At 44.6% G+C, this 21,971-nt stretch overlaps 1 protein-coding gene across 2 annotated transcripts; it reads right to left on the bottom strand.

The window, feature by feature from the left end:
- Positions 1-1,877: 1,877 nt before the first annotated feature.
- LOC310869684 (BAR/IMD domain-containing adapter protein 2-like) lies at positions 1,878-17,675 on the bottom strand. Of its 2 annotated transcripts, none has more exons than XM_083780520.1 (7): positions 17,156-17,670; positions 16,196-16,321; positions 15,923-16,075; positions 11,604-11,672; positions 10,110-10,263; positions 9,684-9,721; positions 1,878-4,151 (listed from the first exon to the last, which is right to left on the bottom strand). In XM_083780520.1, the coding sequence occupies exons 3-7, from the start codon at positions 15,928-15,930 to the stop codon at positions 4,079-4,081; spliced, it is 342 nt and encodes a 113-aa protein (XP_083636646.1). In that variant the 5' UTR covers positions 15,931-16,075; positions 16,196-16,321; positions 17,156-17,670; the 3' UTR covers positions 1,878-4,078. The 2 variants fall into 2 exon arrangements, with proteins under 2 accessions (XP_083636646.1, XP_083636647.1); XM_083780521.1 differs by lacking the exon at positions 1,878-4,151 and adding an exon at positions 7,650-8,489 and having other exon boundaries at positions 17,156-17,675.
- Between the last annotated feature and the right edge of the window lie 4,296 nt (positions 17,676-21,971).

The raw sequence follows: 21,971 nt of genomic DNA, 5'->3' as shown, positions 1-21,971 counted from the left end.
ATAAGTATTAGGGATGTCCCGATTCACTTTTTTGGTTTCCAATCCGATCCTGAAACCACAATTTCTGCGTTAGTCGATACCGAATGCCGATACCAGAGAATAATAGTTATAATAATAGAAAAACAATAACTATAGAGCGTCGCAGTCCCTCCCCCTTTCAGAACGACGAGTGGCCCAGGAAATGAATCGCAATGCATTTCTCCCATAGGATTTTCTTTAAGTATTTATTTAAAGACGGTTACGCCGCGGACAAAGCCAACTCGGATCGTGACAAATCATGACAATGAACACAATGTTTTGGGCCGATCAAATCATTAGAAAGAAGAAATTAAAGGCAGGAGACAACACTATTTGTTTTGTTTTTCTTCTTATAAATGATTTGATCGGCCCAAAACATTGTGTTCATTGTCATGATTTGTCACGATCCGAGTTGGCTTTGTCCGCGTCGTAACCGTCTTTAAATAAATACTTCAAGAAAATCCTATGGGAGAAATGCATTGCATTTCATTTCCTGGGCCACTTGTCGTTCTGAAAGGGGGAGGGACTGCGACGCTCTATACCGACTGGGAATAGTGTTTATAGCTATATATATATATATATCTCGTGTTTATAGCAGACTCCTCACTCAATTGTGCACTTGCCGTTTGGGCAACTCTAAAGCAAACTCCACATGCCCAAACATTGTATTTACTTGCCAGTGTCAACCGCTTACCCCTGTGTCGGATATTTGCAGATACAGATATGACCAAATAAGGGCCGATCCAATACTTTTCCGATACCGATACAGTATCGGGACATACTTGTTTGCAACTAGTCTGTACACTAATGTACCTCACAAAGAACATTATATGCAGTCAAGAGACGACCAGTCACCTCCCACTGCCACTGACATGGTCACATGGACTTAGCTAACGAGATTCTTACTAAGAAGTATTTTAAATTTGATAATGTAGTTTACCTTCAGAAACAAGGTGTCTCTATGGGTAGTCCATTCTCTCCAAATTATGCAAACCTGTTTATGGGAAAGTTTGAGGAATTACACCAACATTAAAAGGTATCCTGAACAGGTATGATTAAAATGACGTTAAAGCGCAAATAACATGGATTTTAAAACTGCTTTTAATATTTAATATCATATTGTCTATGTCCCTCAAAGTTATTTCTAATGGTTTGAGCCTCAATCACCACTCTGATAATAACCAGTCCTTGTCATTTCTTTCTGGACTTTGAAAGCAGTTTTAGATTCAGTACCACAATGTCCTGAGGTGGTGGGGGTGCTGATATGCAGATTATTTAATATTTGAGTCATTATAATACGGATGCTAGATAAAACCAGGCTTGTTTCCATTACATGCCAACTTGGAAAATCAACAATGGTGGACATTGTAAACAAAGTGGAAATGCAAATTTGGAACTGAAGACTAAAGAAGAGGAGGAATTATACAAAGTAGGGTGACATTGATGACATCACGATGAGACCAAAATCAGTTGAGCTGTTCCTGACAGCAATTTCCATTAAAGCACCTGTATGATATGAAAGCCTGATTGTTCAAAATTGGTTATTTGTGGGGATAGAAAACACATATGGGAGCCCCAAAAACACAAAAGAAATGGAAAAAGTTGAATTTTATGTTATAGGTCCTTTAAGTGAAAATACATTTTAATAGATAGTAATGTCGATAGATATGTCCATGTCCTGTAAAACGGGGTGGGCATTTGTCCTACTTAATGGGTGATAATTTCAGTAAAACTTATTAGGCTATAATGATCTGAGCTAGTTTTTCAGTTGAACATGCCCTACTCCAGATAATTAACGAGTAAGCTACTAGACTGAAAAAGGCACCAAATTCACCCAGGTATACAACACGATACATGGGAAGAATTAATGTTATCTCTTTAGTTTATTTTGCACCAAAGTCACTGATACACACTTTATGTACAGCACAGTTATACAAACGGGGACAAAAGGTGATAACTGGACAGAGTGAGAAAATATAAAACAGTAAAAAATGCATTTGAAACTTTCTGAGCAAGGAACCTATATACTGTAGTAAACGCTTAATCAGCTCATTAAATACGTTGGTAGGCATAGTTTTGTTATATTTTGACACGTGCTTTGGCAATAATGTAAACGTATGTTTTCTCATGCCAATAAAGCTCCTTTGAATTGAATTGGAATCACACTCGTCATATAGCCTAGTGTTGTGCGCTGAAAATAGGCAACCTACAAGCTCACACAGCGCAGCGCATCACAGAATATGCTATGTATTGTGAGTCTCTAGATCGGTTAGTTCCGGCACGCAATACCACCGTACGATAGAGCATGAATCCGGCATTATCTATGATTGATAGTGAAATATCAAACGAGGGGGACCGTCCTTCACCATCTACACAGCGCAAAGCCTTCAAAGTGGTCAGCCCGGTCCCGGGTGCGAACGCTGATCCCGTTAACACACCAAGTAGCTGCATAATTAACCATTCAGCTAGTGAGTGGAGATGCACAGCAACACGCAACAAAGAGCATAAAAGAAAAGTGGAGCTTCTTGAATTGCAAGTTATGTGGGCTTGCCTTGGCTACATTTAACCTGAGGATGAAGCTCAAGACAACTTGGCCCCACATGGCCCAGACGGCTAGCGTAGCCGTCCAGGAACCTAGGCTACGAATGCCACCTGACAGCGCGTTGCGGGTTCGACTCCCGATCCCGACGACCTTTGCGGCATGTCACTCCCTACAGTATCTCTCTCTCTCCCCATTTCCTGTCAGTCTATTGTACCTATCAATAAAGGCAGGAAAAGCCCCCAAAAATGTCTTGGCTCCACATTATTGTTCCACTCTGCTGGCCCCCTGTGACCTTCCTGGAGGTGGACATCTCCATCCTGTGTTCAGACTGCAATGGCAATCTGTTCACCGATATTCATTCTTATTTTGCCCCCTCACTAAAGATTTCAACATCATCTCGTACCCATACAATAGAGTAGCTAAATGTCACTCATTTAAGCTCTTCTAAAGCAAACTTGGTTAAGCCCAGCTGACTGTGTAATACTGAGAATGAATGATGCAACGTCCTATTTAGTTAGCTAGGCTACTATACAGCGCCACTCCCTCAAAGCTACATCTCGATATAAAATGACTCATTATTTACAGGCATTTCAGGGCACGCAGGGCTCTTAGCAGTTTTCTTTGTGATCGATCTTATTTGAGCAGAAATGTTATGGTGTTTTGGTTTAATTTAGTCAATACAAATTGTTTATTTATCTTCGCGACATACATACATTATGTACTGGAGAGGGGGGGGGGGGGGGGGGGGAATCATTCATTGCTGATAACAGGAATGGAACTATTAGCAGCTTGAGGCTGCGTAAAGCCTTATTAAAAAGAAAAGAAGGCACAGTCCCCCTATCATAAACCTGTCTTACTGTATAACAACTAGTAACATAGTGGATAGTAACCTACTTAATAAAAGTATAGCTGTTGGTTAGCATTAGAGATTGAGTTCCAATCTCCTGAGGTACCACAACTTGGCAGAGATAATTATATTCTTGAATGCTTTTTTCAGTTTCAAACATTTCATGAAGACATTCTGTGCTATCATTTTGTCATTTCAAGTCCTGTAATCTTCATGACATTTAACGTACAGTGTCAAAAAAAGGAATAGAGATAGAAGATAAATATACATCTGTTTAACTGCAAAAATTATAATTAAATCTGTAAATGACACAGGTACTGTAACAAGCAGTCTATGATGACACCAGTTGCCAGGAAAAATATTAGCGAAGCCTTGTCCACTGGAGTGAATAAATCAGAAAACTAGTGGGTGGCCTGTTCTTACATCTAGGCAAGAGACATCCTATGTCTACCCAAAGCACTGTACAGTATTTTGCAAAACACCATGATGATTATATGTACTGTAGACGTGCTGTGGAATTATCACAGCACAAGCTGAATATTTAACAGAAGAAAAAAAAGTGTTTTGATTCCCACACATGAGTTGTGGGGACAATATTCACAATAAACAACCCACAACAAGTCAATGGCAGCCATTTTAAATCACTTATAGATTCGTAGGACAGTAGGCTGCTAGTAGAAGATGGGTTCGGGTCTGTCTTCGGTGAAGGTGGGGCGAAGGTAGACATCCAGGGAGCGAGGGTCACTGTGGGGGAGAGGAGGGGAAGCAGTGAAAGTTAGCTTGAAACAAAACGCATCGTGTACAAAGTACAAACATTACACCACCCCGCCCAGAGAAGTCTGCCTTCCCAGAGTTATGTTTTCCAGGTTCAGATCGTTTAGCAACGGTTTAAGAGTTTTAGCAGGCATGCAGTGACAAAACTCTTTGACGCAATTTATTGTTAACTGTCAGAGGGGGGAATTATGAACAGGCATGCATGCAGGGTTAGTAGTGTCTTCTCTGAATGATGCCGTTATACATTTAACATTAATCTTTTACAGCCTAGGACCTCTGGGAGGCCAAAGGATAGAAAAGATACGTGATACCCAGCACACTTCTGAAGCCAGACAGCCAATGACGGCACAAAGAACCAGGAGAGAGAGAGAGAGAGAGAGAGAGAGAGAAATAGATAATAAGAGTGATTGGTTGGCTGAATGGCGATGGAGGCTGGTGACTTACGGAGGTCCTGTTCCCTCAGAACCGGGACAATTCTGGACCCAAACTGGAAGGTAAAGAGAACCCTTGGGTTTGAATGGCTCATCTCTCAGTTAAGATCATGCATGGGTCACAGTTCTTAAAGGCATTGCTGGTTAGGCTGGCGTAAGATGAGAATACTGTAAGTTAAAGCCATAACCCATTTTCACCCTCGTCGTCATGTAATTGCTCCTCACTGATGCTCATTATAAGATGGCGCTCTTTGTGTCTACTCGTGGTGTCTCAAGAGGTGGGCTGTGCTGGACATTTCAGAAACCTTATTCCAAAGACATCATCGATGGAGATTCCAAGCTATTGGAAACTAGTACAGCCTTTCTCTTACTGGAAAGTTAACACAGTGAATTAGAAGCCATTGTTGTAGCATCAATTAATTAGTATTTGTTTTGTCCACAGCACAACTCTGAGATGCAGAGGAAGTGGACAGAAATTATTATTATTATTATTATTACAGCATTATTGAGGACCAATTATATGAAGATTAGGTTGAAAATGGGTGTTCCGAATCGTGACATAAAAAAAGGTTTTGTAATGTCTTCTCTTTTTCTTTTTTTTTTGGCTCAATTGCACCCAAAAACCTGAACTTTTAACATTTAGTAGATTTTCTGTGGTCTGGGTTTTTCTGGCTCAAACAAGTGCTCTGATTTGCCTGTGGACTGTGAGGCAAGAATCCACAAATCCCATATATGACATAAATGTTTTCCAGCAGATGAGGGATTTTGCCCGTTTTTATTGCAACTCAAAAGGCTTCAGAACACACAGAGAAAACCCCAGACCACAGAAGATCCATGGAATGTTCAAAGTTCAAGTTGTGTGGGTGTAAATGAGGTCATAAACCCTAAAATAAAAAATATAAATACAATGAAAATTAATGTCATGAAACCTATAATTGTTGACTGTGACTGAAATGGGAGATGGAAAACAGCTGTACACTCATGCTCATCATGCCATGTATCGTTGCTGTCAGGCAGACACCTTGCATCTCCATATTTGTTTTTTTGTTGAAACCTACTTCGTGTTCCTACATGCAGTGTCACATAAAAGTAGCAAAAATAGCCAAGGCTTAACACACATTTCGATTTAACGTAGAGCTTGTAGACATATATTTTTTCAGGTTTTTTTTCCTGTTTTACATTGAACCAATGCAAAAGAGCTTGTGAATAAATAATAACTACATCGGAACACCATCGGGTATCAAAAGTATCAATTTGGGACAAACAAGGTTTCTACTGAACGACGACGATGTGGTCCTTTCCATCCGTGCAGCACATTTCAGTACTGGACATTCACAGAAACCAATATAATGAAGAGAGAGGCAGGCTAAATGCATTTCATTCACTAGAGGAGGTGAATTACTCTGTCCACACAGGCATCATTGCTCTATACACAGATAACGTATGCCGAAAATAGATAAAACAGGAGCTAAACACAACCCAGGATCATACGCATGAACAACCAAAACGAAGTAAATAAGCAGGCAGGCAAAGGGCAGCAATCATGTGCACAGTGCTCTCACAATAACACACAATACGGTACACAAAAACAACCACACAGACACACACACACACACTCTCATACACAACGTTTACAGTCACCAAATGAGCCAAACTGTATGTGAGCAGGAATCAGGTGGGTGCGACAGGTCTGATACAAGCAGTCACACGAGCACATAAATGACGTGCATGCTCACAATGCAGCTCACAATGAGTTACCAAAAATAATTTATAACAAAATGAATTTTTTAAAAAGGGGAGGGGTGGGGGGAATCTAAATTAAATAACTGGGAAAGAAAATTCATATTACCAAAACAGAACAGATTTCTCATCAGACCAAACCGTTTATTAATATATAGATATATGTTTTTATTTGTAATACCTTTGTAAAAAGTCACCATATACATTCAGGGTCAATTTTTTGTATCACATTTCTGAAGTCCCTCCATAGCATGCATAAGATAAAACACTTTGCAACTAATAACTCATTGTTTCTGTAATTGTTTTGTTTCAACAAGGACAATAACAAGTAATTTTCCCCCCACCCCCCAAAAAAGACCAAAAACCACATAGCCACTCAGTGTAACGTTATACAATCATAATAAACATTGAGAGCTCCTTGAAACCTGAACTAATTCACAGCTGTTATTGAGAATACTCAGTCAACAAGATTGATCGCCCTGACTTTGAAAAAGGGCCGACATTTTGAATAATGACACAACGAACAAATACGTTTTTTTTTGCAGTGTGGCATCATTTACATTAACCCTATAATACTTGGTTGACCGGAATCCCAGAATACACTACAGTACTAGCCAACCTGGTGTTTACCCTATACCCTTTTCACTAAATATCTTTGCACAAAATAGCCGATCTACAAGCTCACAAAGCGTTGCTTGTACAGTACAGTAGGTCTGTTATTTTTGCCCCAGTATAGGGACGCCAGGGTTCAAGTGGTCAACCACTCTCTGCTTAGATCTAGGAACGGTGAAAATCTTTTTTGTTTCCCCTGGTAGGGTAAAAGAACGTGGAACACTTTTCATTTCATTTTTACCAATAGCAATGTGCATGTACAGTATTTAGAATTTATTCTGAGATGATTATATCAAATGCAATGCGGCTTCATGGTCTGAATAACCCCCAAAACATTATGTATATATATATATATATTCCTTCAAAATCAATGTGATGTCAATTTCACTTCAGGTTCACATAACTACAAGTTGTATAGAAAAAGGTAGCGAAGTAAGGCAAATATGACACATATGCACACACACACACACACACACACACACACACACACACACACACACACACACACACACACACACACACACACACACACACACACACACACACACACACAAGCCTGGTTCGCTGTGTTCCACGGGTCTGTAAATGTCAGATCCGCTGAACGCAGCGAATCAGGCTGGAACCCAGGCTACACACACACACACACACACACACACACACACACACACTCTAGACAGAACATCGGGTTAAGCATTGACACAAGGAAGCACTCTCTCAGAACATACAGTAGTAAACCTGCTGCCAACAAAGCTTTTGAGCGTGGGAGCGGGAAGGGGAACGGGGGAGGATGGGGTTCAATGTTCCGTCCACATGTGCTTACAAAGGCCATTCAGCCCAGTGGCTTCATCACAAAGACATTTTAAGTATTTTGGGCACTTTTGTACAGTACATGAAAATGTCTTTTTATAGTCTGACAAAATGACACCAGCATGTACAATGCATGAAGCACAAAGCAGTAGCAAAGGCAGTCTCTTGAGAGATTTAGTCCGTGGGGGGAGGAGGGGTGGGACTGGGATCAGAGATCACAGAGCGCTCAGAGTCCGTATCGCTGTGCGCCGACCAGGTAGGCCCCGTTTTGACTCTCCCTCTCAGCGCAATCCTCCACCCACCAACCGCTACTGTCCACACCGACATCACCACCGGCGGCAGCACCCCAGAGGGACGGCGGGAGGGAGGAAGGAAGGGGAGGGAGGGAGGGAGGGAGGGAGGGAGGAAAGGAGAGGTAAGGAGGGACCCGGGAGAGGAGAAGAGAGGACAGAAAGGAAGGGATGAAACTGGACCGCTTCCATTGGAGGAGGCGGCTGTGTTTTGCAGAGGCGGGGGAAGAGGTTTGGAGAGGAAAAAAGGGATCAGTAGGGGAGGCTAACAGGAGGGAAAGAGGGGGACGGGGGAGACAAGGGGGACTGGGATGGGGTGGGGTGGGGTTGGGGGGATGGGGAGGCCCCTGTGCTATCCGGAAGCTGTCTGTGTCTGTCTGTATGTCTGTTCTCACACAGTCGAAATCAATTTGCCATCAGGACTGTCACTGTGGAACAAAGAGAGAAGGAAGCTTGCCAGGTCGGACACACTCAGAGAGAAATGGAGAGAGACAAGACAGGCAGGAAGCGGTGGTGTGTGCATGTGTGTGTGTGTGTGTGAGTGAGTGTGCAAGTGTGCGAGTGAGTGAGGGTGCGTGCGTGCGAGGGGGGTTGGACAGGGGGTGGCAAGCCTTAGTTTGGAGGTAGACATTGTAGGAGGAGCAAAGAAATCTACTTCTTCCCACCCACAGCTGCCGACACCAAACAAACGCACCTGCCGCCATCTGGAAAATGGAACTTCATGTTACCTCATCGATAATATGTGCCATGGCCCCAAAACAGAAACAAAACTGTTTGGGTATCGATGAAGTAATGGAAGTCATCTCCATGGCAGGAGGTGGGTGTGTGTAGTGTTCCATCCCTGGGAGGGGTGAATACACCCCCGTAGGGACTGTGCCGACCCAGAAAACAACATTCAGAAGACAGAATTATGTGACACGACTTGGCGCTGGAGACGAAAAGCCCCAGGCTCACAAACAGTGATGATCACAATGATGTCAGCATGATGTCTGCTGTCACAACATGAAATCCAACCAACCAACCAACACCACGTGTGCACATACACACACTTGTATGTAATTTCAGACACGCACGCACTCACACATCCGTGCACAAACACACTCAAACATAGATATACAAGAAAAGTGATTCCCTCATTAAACATAGATAGAAGCAGAATAACCCCCGACTTAAATTAACCCTACATTATGGCACACTGGCCAGCAATATAATATAATATAATATAATATAATATAATAGTATTGTTTAAAGACCTACTTAAAAAAAAAGCAAAGCAAGCTAGAGCAAAGAGGAAAGGACAGAGACAATACACACAGAATATTGCAGAATTTTGATACGATACATTTTGTAAAGTAACAATTAAAAATGGTACCAATTGATTTGAAACTCTAATGTCTCTTGCCTCAGTGCAGAGTGCACACAATGCTCCGGCAGCTATGTAGCAGTCCCTCCAGCATGTTGAAGCATTTTAATTGATCGGGTAAAATGACACGTATGATCCCATGTTGCCTGCTAAAAGAGATCGATCCATCTCCGTCTACCTCACTTGACCAACTACAGACATCTAGAGACATCTTACTGGACTCTACTCAGACGGCAGGGTAGGTAGAATAAGGTCTTACCTTGTGGCGAAGCGACTGTCGTAATCCTCGAGGGCAGGCTGAAACAATCAAGAGACACATTTTTAATCTCGGCTCAAGCCTTTACAAACACCATTCTGCAAGAAGGAGACTGCCATCCTAGGATCTGACCAGCAGGTGGAAGCAGATCCTTAAATAACCAGCCAGAATCAGCCTCCCTGTCAGGCTAGGGTTTTAATGTCTGAACTCTATATGATTGTGATGTCTTGTTTTTAATTGGATTGCCTTATTTCCTTTCTGCAAAACAAATCCACCTTCAGGTAAAAATGAAGAACACTTGACCCATTACCTCTGTGTTGAAATGATTATGCACAGTGAACAAGGTGAGTGTTTTCAATTAAACCGATCAAATTAATCCAGTCAAAGGAGGCTCGAGTGAAACATGACCTATTAACACTGACTCCCCACCTGTGCGGCAAAGCCTGCCATGCTGTAGGGGCGTGGGCGAGTCTGTGCCAGGCTCTGTGCCAGCAGACGGGCCGTCAGGCCGTAGTCGGGCATGGGCAGGGACATGTCACTCTCCAGAAGGTTCCCTGTGCTGCTGCTTTTCCCATGGTGCAGACTGGAGGGGTGAAGACACGTGCACATTACAATCCAATACAACTAACCCAAAAACGAAACCTAGGGGGGGGGGTTACCCCAGGGGTTAACTGGGGACAGGGAGGAACTCCTTATATGGTCAGTAGACTCAGCACACTCTATAGTAGAGAGAATTATCACAAAAAAAAAAAAAAGTGATATTTGAATTAAGTGAAAATACTGAATATACCTTGGCTTTAAGTGTTAAAATAGTAACTACACACTACTAACGCACACACTAAGTCATGTAATGCAGATAAATAGTGTTGCACTGCAGGTTGAAACTTTCAACTAGGTTTCACAGTTGACTTCACCTGGCCACATCCTAGTCATGTTGTAATAGGATCTGTTTTTCCTCAGGTGTAAATGGTTAAACTGCTAATGTTATTGTCACGATTGGGCCATGGCTAGGTGTGGCCAGCAGTGCAGCCTAATAAAACTGTAGTCCAGGGTTTTGGACCAAGGTGGCAAGCCATTTCCTGTTCCGGTTAATTTCCCCGTAGTTTCGTTTGATCGGCTCTGCAGTACATTTGTACTGGAAACACAAGGTGTCATTTGTGTGTCCGGTTCAAATCGTCTGCTGAGCCAATCAAAACAAACTGGAACAGGAAACGGACCAGGTACGCTACCTTCTGAAACCCTGGGACTCCAGTTCTGCACAGAGCCTATTGAAAGAGGCCAAAGCAAATGTCCTTGTGACAGGATAGAACACTGAGAGTATGATTAACTGATGACCCAGGCTACAAGTTCCTTACTTGATCATTAACTATGAAGACTGCACCGAGCAGCATGTCCTGAAATTTACTTCACTATGAAGACTGCACCGAGCAGCATGTCCTGAAACTTACTTCACTATGAAGACTGCACCGAGCAGCATGTCCTGAAACTTACTTCACTATGAAGACTGCACCGAGCAGCATGTCCTTGAAACTTACTTCACTATGAAGACTGCACCGAGCAGCATGTCCTTGAAACTTACTTCACTATGAAGACTGCACCGAGCAGCATGTCCTGGAACTTACTTCACTATGAAGACTGCACCGAGCAGCATGTCCTTGAAACTTACTTCACTATGAAGACTGCACCGAGCAGCATGTCCTGGAACTTACTTCACTATGAAGACTGCACCGAGCATGTCCTGAAACTTACTTCACTATGAAGACTGCACCGAGCAGCATGTCCTGAAACTTACTTCACTATGAAGACTGCACCGAGCAGCATGTCCTTGAAACTTACTTCACTATGAAGACTGCACCGAGCAGCATGTCCTTGAAACTTACTTCACTATGAAGACTGCACCGAGCAGCATGTCCTGAAACTTACTTCACTCGGAGCTTCTCGTTGTCGCTCTCTGGGACCACTCGCGTGTAGGAGAACGGGAACCAGCCACGCCTGAAACGCAGTTAGTGAACACTTTAACTTAGGCTTTGTTTGGACTGCAAGCCAAATCCAATTTTGTTCTCAAATCCGATCTTTAGGACTGGTTGTCCACTGGCAAAACAGCGATCGAGCCATATATGGGGGATATTCTGATATAGAAAGAGAATAAAATCTGCATTCTCAGCTGTAGTAAGAGTCTTATTTAATAAATAGAGGATCCGCAGCAGCAGTCAGACCACGTTTCGGTGCGCAGGCCTTCGTCAGTGTTTCTACAGGTGATTCTGCCTTTTACTTTAATTTCTTTACCTATGTGAGGATGTAAAAAGTTCTCTCCTTTAACCCATTCTGACCTGAGATCAGATTCATACGAGGTTTCCGCCGGACACACACTGGTCCTGATGAACCCATTCTGACCTGAGATCAGATTCTAGAAATGTCAGTTGCTCTTTGATTTTTCAAAAATAGCAGACCTACAAGCTCGTATCGCGCCACTCGGTGGCGCGATATGAGCTTGTAGATCTGCTATTTTTCAATAGCTAAAGCATAACATGATGCCAACACCAAAATGGGTGCGTTTTCAATAGCTAAAGCATAACATGATGCTGACACCAAAATGGGTGCGTTTTCAATAGCTAAAGCACGACATGATGCCAACACCAAAATGGGTGCGTTTTCAATAGCTAAAGCACGACATGATGCCAACACCAAAATGGGTGCGTTTTCAATAGCTAAAGCATAACATGATGCCAACACCAAAATGGGTTCCCGTTCAGAAGATGGTTAACCCATTCTGACCTGAGATCAGATTCTAAAAATGTCAGTCGCTCTTCGATTCTTCAAAAATAGCAGACCTACAAGATCGTATCGCGCCACTCGGTGGCGCGCTATGACCTTGTAGATCTGCTATTTTTAAATAGCTAAAGCATAACATGATGCTAACACCAAAATGGGTTCCCGTTCAGAATGGGTTAACCCATTCTGACCTGAGATCAGATTCATACGAGGTTTCCGCCGGACACACACTGGTCCTGATGAACCCATTCTGACCTGAGATCAGATTCTAGAAATGTCAGTTGCTCTTTGATTTTTCAAAAATAGCAGACCTACAAGCTCGTATCGCGCCACTCGGTGGCGCGATATGAGCTTGTAGATCTGCTATTTTTCAATAGCTAAAGCATAACATGATGCCAACACCAAAATGGGTGCGTTTTCAATAGCTAAAGCATAACATGATGCCAACACCAAAATGGGTGCGTTTTCAATAGCTAAAGCACGACATGATGCCAACACCAAAATGGGTGCGTTTTCAATAGCTAAAGCATAACATGATGCCAACACCAAAATGGGTGCGTTTTCAATAGCTAAAGCATAACATGATGCCAACACCAAAATGGGTGCGTTTTCAATAGCTAAAGCACGACATGATGCCAACACCAAAATGGGTGCGTTTTCAATAGCTAAAGCATAACATGATGCCAACACCAAAATGGGTGCGTTTTCAATAGCTAAAGCATAACATGATGCCAACACCAAAATGGGTTCCCGTTCAGAAGATGGTTAACCCATTCTGACCTGAGATCAGATTCTAGAAATGTCAGTTGCTCTTTGATTTTTCAAAAATAGCAGACCTACAAGATCGTATCGCGCCACTCGGTGGCGCGCTATGACCTTGTAGATCTGCTATTTTTAAATAGCTAAAGCATAACATGATGCTAACACCAAAATGGGTTCCCGTTCAGAATGGGTTAACCCATTCTGACCTGAGATCAGATTCATACGAGGTTTCCGCCGGACACACACTGGTCCTGATGAACCCATTCTGACCTGAGATCAGATTCTAGAAATGTCAGTTGCTCTTTGATTTTTCAAAAATAGCAGACCTACAAGCTCGTATCGCGCCACTCGGTGGCGCGATATGAGCTTGTAGATCTGCTATTTTTCAATAGCTAAAGCATAACATGATGCCAACACCAAAATGGGTGCGTTTTCAATAGCTAAAGCATAACATGATGCTGACACCAAAATGGGTGCGTTTTCAATAGCTAAAGCACGACATGATGCCAACACCAAAATGGGTGCGTTTTCAATAGCTAAAGCACGACATGATGCCAACACCAAAATGGGTTCCCGTTCAGAAGATGGTTAACCCATTCTGACCTGAGATCAGATTCTAAAAATGTCAGTCGCTCTTCGATTCTTCAAAAATAGCAGACCTACAAGATCGTATCGCGCCACTCGGTGGCGCGCTATGACCTTGTAGATCTGCTATTTTTAAATAGCTAAAGCATAACATGATGCTAACACCAAAATGGGTTCCCGTTCAGAATGGGTTAACCCATTCTGACCTGAGATCAGATTCATACGAGGTTTCCGCCGGACACACACTGGTCCTGATGAACCCATTCTGACCTGAGATCAGATTCTAGAAATGTCAGTTGCTCTTTGATTTTTCAAAAATAGCAGACCTACAAGCTCGTATCGCGCCACTCGGTGGCGCGATATGAGCTTGTAGATCTGCTATTTTTCAATAGCTAAAGCATAACATGATGCCAACACCAAAATGGGTGCGTTTTCAATAGCTAAAGCATAACATGATGCTGACACCAAAATGGGTGCGTTTTCAATAGCTAAAGCACGACATGATGCCAACACCAAAATGGGTGCGTTTTCAATAGCTAAAGCATAACATGATGCCAACACCAAAATGGGTGCGTTTTCAATAGCTAAAGCACGACATGATGCCAACACCAAAATGGGTGCGTTTTCAATAGCTAAAGCATAACATGATGCCAACACCAAAATGGGTTCCCGTTCAGAAGATGGTTAACCCATTCTGACCTGAGATCAGATTCTAGAAATGTCAGTTGCTCTTTGATTTTTCAAAAATAGCAGACCTACAAGATCGTATCGCGCCACTCGGTGGCGCGCTATGACCTTGTAGATCTGCTATTTTTAAATAGCTAAAGCATAACATGATGCTAACACCAAAATGGGTTCCCGTTCAGAATGGGTTAACCCATTCTGACCTGAGATCAGATTCATACGAGGTTTCCGCCGGACACACACTGGTCCTGATGAACCCATTCTGACCTGAGATCAGATTCTAGAAATGTCAGTTGCTCTTTGATTTTTCAAAAATAGCAGACCTACAAGCTCGTATCGCGCCACTCGGTGGCGCGATATGAGCTTGTAGATCTGCTATTTTTCAATAGCTAAAGCATAACATGATGCCAACACCAAAATGGGTGCGTTTTCAATAGCTAAAGCATAACATGATGCCAACACCAAAATGGGTGCGTTTTCAATAGCTAAAGCACGACATGATGCCAACACCAAAATGGGTGCGTTTTCAATAGCTAAAGCATAACATGATGCCAACACCAAAATGGGTGCGTTTTCAATAGCTAAAGCATAACATGATGCCAACACCAAAATGGGTGCGTTTTCAATAGCTAAAGCACGACATGATGCCAACACCAAAATGGGTGCGTTTTCAATAGCTAAAGCATAACATGATGCCAACACCAAAATGGGTTCCCGTTCAGAAGATGGTTAACCCATTCTGACCTGAGATCAGATTCTAGAAATGTCAGTTGCTCTTTGATTTTTCAAAAATAGCAGACCTACAAGCTCGTAGCGCGCCACTCGGTGGCGCGCTATGAGCTTGTAGATCTGCTATTTTTAAATAGCTAAAGCATAACATGATGCCAACACCAAAATGGGTTCCCGTTCAGAATGGGTTAACCCATTCTGACCTGAGATCAGATTCATACGAGGTTTCCGCCGGACACACACTGGTCTGATGAACCCATTCTGACCTGAGATCAGATTCTAGAAATGTCAGTCGCTCTTCGATTTTTCAAAAATAGCAGACCTACAAGCTCGTATCGCGCCACTCGGTGGCGCGATACGAGCTTGTAGATCTGCTATTTTTAAATAGCTAAAGCATAACATGATGCTGACACCAAAATGGGTGCCCGGTCAGAATGGGTTGTCTTGAATAGGTGTTTCCTATCAAGGGGATAGGTATTTAATTTCTTAATTATTTTTCCTTTCCTTTCCTTTTAAAGAATTCAAATGTCCGTTCATAGTGTGTTTCTTTTGCTTCGTGTTTTATGTAAAGCCACCACTTGCAAAGCATACATCAACATCTTACATACGTCAGCAAAGGACATGGACAGCAGTAGACCTACATGTAGGCAGCAAGCCAGTGTGACAAATGCACAGACTACTTGCACAGGGGGCTTTCACTGGCGTCTCACCTAAGCATGTAACATTGTCACGCTGATGAAATCTCTTCAACTCGCGACTGTTGATAAAACCATCCTCACAGGTGCAGTAGTAATTTCCGATTGCATTGGTACACTTTGCATTGGGTCCACAGATGTCGGGGTCCTCCACACACTCATTGATATCTTGACGTACATGTATTAAGAAACGGATAATTTTTAATATGTGATGCATGAATGTTGCAGTAAAATGCAGACTATCTACCTGTGGTGTCAGCTACCGGTATTCATATTTTAAAATGATACCTATGCATGTTGAAGGGGTGGCAACGGTGAAGCCCTTCTCACACTCGCAGCGGTAGCTGCCGATGGCGTTGATACAGTCTTGTTTGTCACCACAGGGTGACACCACATCATCACATTCATCCACGTCTGGGATCAAACGCCAAGAGATGTGGATGAGGAAGGACAGAAGGTGAACACAGGTTAACAGTAATCACCAACTGATTGGGTGGTCCTCCACTGGATGTGCTGTAGCGACTGATGATGTCTAAATACTATGTAAGATAGAAATAAACTCAAAGGTATTAATTAGACTCTTACCTACACACTTTCTTCGTCCCACATTTTGGTGTTGGCATCATGTTATGCTTTAGCTATTGAAAAATAGCAGATCTACAAGCTCATATCGCGCCACCGAGTGGCGCGATACGAGCTTGTAGGTCTGCTATTTTTGTATTGTATGTATTGGTTCTTTTACATTAAAAGTACCTAGCAGTTTTAATCTTTTAAATATAAACTTGGGTTCCCTTATTAACTAATAAATGCTCAAGCTGTTTTTTAAAACCACACTATCATGAAATGACCTTTTTATGCAGTTTTAACCCAAAGCATATAGTAATAAGCCTTTTTTAAACTTCAGTTTTACCTTAGTGCTTACTTGTAACCAAATGGACCCTCTATTCTAAACAGAAAAAGGCAATCAAATGAAGTCACACAAGTCAGTACTTAGAAAAATAGTTCTCAGTTAGTTAATTCTGTGCAATGACTGTGCAAAAATAGTAAATAGACAACAACATACAAAACGTAAACAAATAAAGTGCTCTGTAACACTATAGGTTCAAAACCTTAATAGAACATACCCCTCTTCTTTCAGGAATACCAGTAAATAAAGAAATACCTTCTCAAAGATATATTAATGAAATGGAAAAACCCTTTAAATTACCCTGAGTCACTTAAGGACACCCCCAAAGTTCCCCAAAAAACCTTTAAGTTGCAGGCCTGGTAGTAGTTGCTTGTGTGCGTTGTGGCCTCAAACCAACAATGGCTCCTTGGCTCCTCGGTGATCCAAAAATAAAAGATGATGTTTCTGTAGGTCCAAACTCAGTCCCTCACAGCTGTAGATACAGCAGCATAGCAAGTGTCTCCTCTCATCCCACGTTGAGTGAAGCTCTGGTTGCTCCAACTGGAATGTCCTCTTTGTGTCTTCCAGTGGAAAACAACAGACTAACACATCAACAGACCAACTGTGTGGAAGTTAAACTAAGTCTAGAAAACGTCTGTCCACGTGCAATGAGCAGGCACTAACCTCACTGAGCTAGCGTTAGCATTAGCGTTAGCATGTCAACACAAAGCAGACAGTCACTGTCACTGAATTCCCTGGAGACATTCAGTTGCTTCTCCAAACATGGTGATTGTCCTCTCCGATTGTTGTGTAAACTCTCTGCATGCAGGTTTGTGCACTGCAAACGTATAATATAAAACACAGTTTATCTGAATTACTGCTTTGCTCACTCACCCTCCTCTGAAGCAACATCATCATCCTCTTGGCTCTGGTGTTTCACTTCCTGCCGTCCGTCAGCAACACACTCCCTAACCCCAGGTCCCATACAGAATGTTAACCCCATGAGTGCTGCTATAGAAATATCAGATACACCTTTCTTTTAAAACAAAACAAAACAAACTCCTAAATAATTAGTTATGAAGTTACAAAAACGTTTTTAAACAGAAAACATGAAACCAAAAAATATTATATACCCAACCGGGTTACACAGACACAGAGAGGGGGGGGCTAGAGAAAGCAATATGAGATATTTTATAATAATAATAATAATAATAATAATAATACATTTTATTTATAACGCACTTTACATTTGAAACAAATCTCAAAGTGCTACAGGCAGAAAATTACCTTGTGATTAGCAGACAGCCAAAAGTAAAACATAAAACATAAATTTGTTTTGGCCATCCAATTATTTAACATCTAATATGAATACACGGTTTTCTGAAAAGTCTTGTTTTCAAATAATTGCAATGCATACAATTGAATAAAGAATAGCCTACTATATGTGCATGCGTCTGTCTGTCTGTCTGTCTGTCTGTCTGTCTGTCTGTCTGTCTGTCTGTCTGTCTGTCTGTCTGTCTGTGTGTGTGTGTGTGTGTGTGTGTGTGTGTGTGTGTGTGTGTGTGTGCGCGTGTGTGTGTGTGTGTGTTTTTCAAAAATAGCAGACCTACAAGCTCGTAGCGCGCCACTCGCACTATGAGCTTGTAGATCTGCTATTTTTTTTTAAAGGTACCTCTCTAGACTCACTTTCTTACGCTGAATCAGAATATTGCAATGACGAGACTGTCTGACCTCAGGAAAGTGGTGAAAAAGGGCGCCAAAGTTTGTATGGGCCCTTAATATCCAGTAGCTTAGAAGCCTTAGAGAGGTTAGACAAATAACGAAACATTTTCTTTCAACGGGACAAATTCCATTAAATCCAGCTGGAAAGAGTGAGTCAGAAAAAGTGGTGTTTGAAAAATAAATAAATAATTTGAGCTTTTGGGGCTGAAAAAACGTGTCTCTTTTGATTTTGTGGATAGTTAGAAGTGCCGTAGAGCTTAGAGACCCCTTCCATTGGATTCGGCATGCTTCAAACATTCAGAAACAGTATTGTTTGTGGAAACAGGATTTTTTCTGAATATGTTATTGATTTTAGAGCTGGGAGGCCGCATACGAAGCCTGTCTAAGGCCACACCTTGACCCTAGACCTTAGGAGTGTCTTTGAGCGACGGGAGTGGGTTCCCCAGATTCAGCTTCACCTTCTGAACAAAAGTATGTCTTGTTTGAAACAAAACGACTTTGGGAAAGGGCCTAAAGGTGGCGCTAACGGTTAAACTACAGGGAGTGTTGTGCATTTTCTTTTTAAAATACCTTTCTAGACTCACTTTTTCCCGCTGAATCCGAATATATCAACGACGAGACTGTCTGACGTTGGGAAAGTGGTGAAAAAGGGCGCCAAAGTTTGTAAAAATGGCACCAATGCATCCAAAAAGAAGATATTTCCTATTATTTTTTCTAATCAAGGGGCATGTATTCCCACTTACTTTTTTGCCCCGATTCCAATGGTGGTGGTCTCATCTCTCTACGACGTCAGGAAGTGGGTGTAAACGGCTACTTCCTGTCCCCAGCCCCCCGAAACATTCTGGAAAAAACCGAGACCATTTTCGGACTCAGCACGACGAGCCGAACACGCCGATATGTGTTTCCCAGCACAGGGACTTACGGTTATCTTAATTGGCTAGTTAATTGGTTAGTTTTCAACGCGCGATAGCTCGAGAACGATAAGTCCGTCAGCCAAGTAATTTACATGGGCGTGTTCAGTTTTTCGAGATCTTCGCTCTGATATGTCCGCCATTGTCGTGCGACACCCGTAGCAAAAGTTTTCCAACTATCATGTGTAAAGCGGAAGCCTTATAGACATGGTGAAGCTGACAGTGTATTGAAGGGGGAATTGAAATTTTAAAATTTGAGAACCACACATCCGTGCGCGGGGAGACACATATCAGCACGTTCGTCTAATCGATAGCTACGCGTGGATGCAAGGCACGCCCATTTTCGACGTTTGTGGGAGGAGCTATCGCGCCTCAAAGTGTAACCCTAGGGTTAGGAATTACACGACCGTGTGTGGAGAACCACATATGAACCACATATCAGATTGTTCGTCTTGACAAGCTATATAACATACTAAAAGATGGGCCCGTAATATATAAGGGTTTTTGACTTATAAGCGTTAAAGTGGTTAGACAAATAACAAAACATTTTTTTTCAATGGGACCAATTCCATTAGATCCAGCTGGAAAAAGTGAGTCGGAAAAAGTGGTGTTTGAAAAATTATTTAATTAATTGAGCTTTTGGGGCAAAAAAAACGTGTCTCTTTTGATTTGGCGGAGAGTTGGCAATGTCGTAGGGCTACGAAACCCATTCCATTGGATTCGGCATGCTTCAAACATTCAGAAACAGTCTTGTTTGTAGAGACAGGATTTTATCTGAATATTTTATAGATTTTTAAAAGCACAAGGCCCGAAACGAAGCCTTTCAAAGGTCAACCCTTGACCCTAGACCCTAGGAGTGTCTTTGAGCAACGGGAGCGGGTTCCCCAGACTCACTTTTTTGCCCCGATTGCAACGGTGGTGGTCCCGTCTCTCTAGGACGTCAGGAAGTGGGTGTAATAGCTTACTTCCTGTCCCCAGCAACCCTCCCCCTTCCCTGCCTGGCCCCTCCTCTTCCCCCTGCCTGGCCCCTCCCCCTTCCTGGCCCCTCCCCCTCCCCCCGCCTGGCCCCTCCCCCTTCCCTGCCTGGCCCCTCCCCCTTGCCTGGCCCCTCCCCCTTCCCTGCCTGTGCGTGCGTGCGTGCGTGCGTGCGTGCGTGCGTGCGTGCGTGCCTGGCCCCTCCCCCTTCCCTGCCTGGCCCCTCCCCCCCCCCGCCTGGCCCCTCCCCCTTCCCTGCCTGGCCCCTCCCCCTTGCCTGGCCCCTCCCCCTTCCCTGCCTGTGCGTGCGTGCGTGCGTGCGTGCGTGCGTGCGTGCGTGCCTGGCCCCTCCCCCTTCCCTGCCTGGCCCCTCCCCCCCCCGCCTGGCCCCTCCCCCTTCCCTGCCTGGCCCCTCCCCCTTGCCTGGCCCCTCCCCCTTCCCTGCCTGTGCGTGCGTGCGTGCGTGCGTGCCTGACCCCTCCCCCTTCCCTGCCTGCCCCCCCCGCCTGCCCCCCCTGGCCCCTCCCCCTTCCCTGCCTGGCCCCTCCCCCTTCTCTGCCTGGCCCCTCCCCCTGCGTGCGTGCTTGGCCCCTCCCCCTTCCCTGCCCCCTGGCCCCTCCCCCTTCCCTGCCTGGCCCCTCCCCCTTGCCTGGCCCCTCCCCCTGCGTGCGTGCTTGGCCCATCCCCCTTCCCTGCCTGCCCCCGCCCCCCCTGGTCCCTCCCCCTTCCCTGCCTGGCCCCTCCCCCTTCCCTGCCTGCCCCTCCCCCTTCCCTGCCTGCCCCCCCCCTTGCCTGGCCCCTCCCCCTTCCCTGCCTGGCCCCTCCCCCTTCTCTGCCTGGCCCCTCCCCCTGCGTGCATGCCTGGCCCCTCCCCCTTCCCTGCCTGCCCCCCCCGCCTGCCCCCCCCCTGGCCCCTCCCCCTTGCCTGCCTGCCCCTCCCCCTCCCCTGCCTGGCCCCTCCCCTTCCCCTTGCCTGGCCCCTCCCCTCCCCCTTCCTGGCCCCTCCCCCTGCCTGGCCCCTCCCCCTGCCTGGCCCCTCCCCTGCCTGGCCCCTCCCCCTCCCCCTGCCTGGCCCCTCCCCCCTTCCTGGCCCCTCCCCCTCCCCAGCCTGGCCCCCCCCCCTCCCCCTGCCTGTGGCTTGTTTGTGGGCGTGGCTTGTTTGCTTGTGGGCGTGGCTTGTTTGTGGGCGTGGCTTGATTGTTTGTGGGCGTGGCTTGATTGTTTGTGGGTGTGGCTTGATTGTTTGTGGGTGAGGCTTTGTTTGTGGGTGTGGCTTGTTTAAAAATGCTTAATTGCCTGGCCCCTCCCCCCTGCCTGGCCCCTCCCCCTTCCCTGCCTGGCCCCTCCCCCTTGCCTGGCCCCTCCCCCTGCGTGCGTGCTTGGCCCCTCCCCCTTCCCTGCCTGCCCCCCGCCCCCTGGTCACTCCCCCTTCCCTGCCTGGCCCCTCCCCCTTCCCTGCCTGCCCTCCCCCTTCCCTGCCTGCCCCTCCCCTTCCTGGCCCCTCCCCCTCCCCATGTCTGGCCCCTCCCCTTCCCCTTGCCTGGCCCCTCCCCTTCCTACTCTCCCCCTG

Source organism: Protomyctophum parallelum (genome assembly GCF_964188405.1).
Source record: "Protomyctophum parallelum genome assembly, chromosome: 13".
Lineage (NCBI taxonomy): Eukaryota > Metazoa > Chordata > Actinopteri > Myctophiformes > Myctophidae > Protomyctophum > Protomyctophum parallelum.
The sequence above is the reverse complement of the archived record's forward strand: the minus strand, read 5'-3'. Positions and strand labels throughout refer to the sequence as shown.

What these genes read in the sequence shown, in the direction of transcription:
- LOC310869684 (XM_083780520.1), bottom strand. An exon ending in AACGAGAAGCTCCGAGTGAA is followed by an intron (nt 10,264 to 11,603) that starts GTAAGTTTCAGG and finishes TCACCCCTCCAG; the next exon opens with TCTGCACCATGGGAAAAGCA. An exon ending in TGGCAGGCTTTGCCGCACAG is followed by an intron (nt 9,722 to 10,109) that starts GTGGGGAGTCAG and finishes TGATTGTTTCAG; the next exon opens with CCTGCCCTCGAGGATTACGA.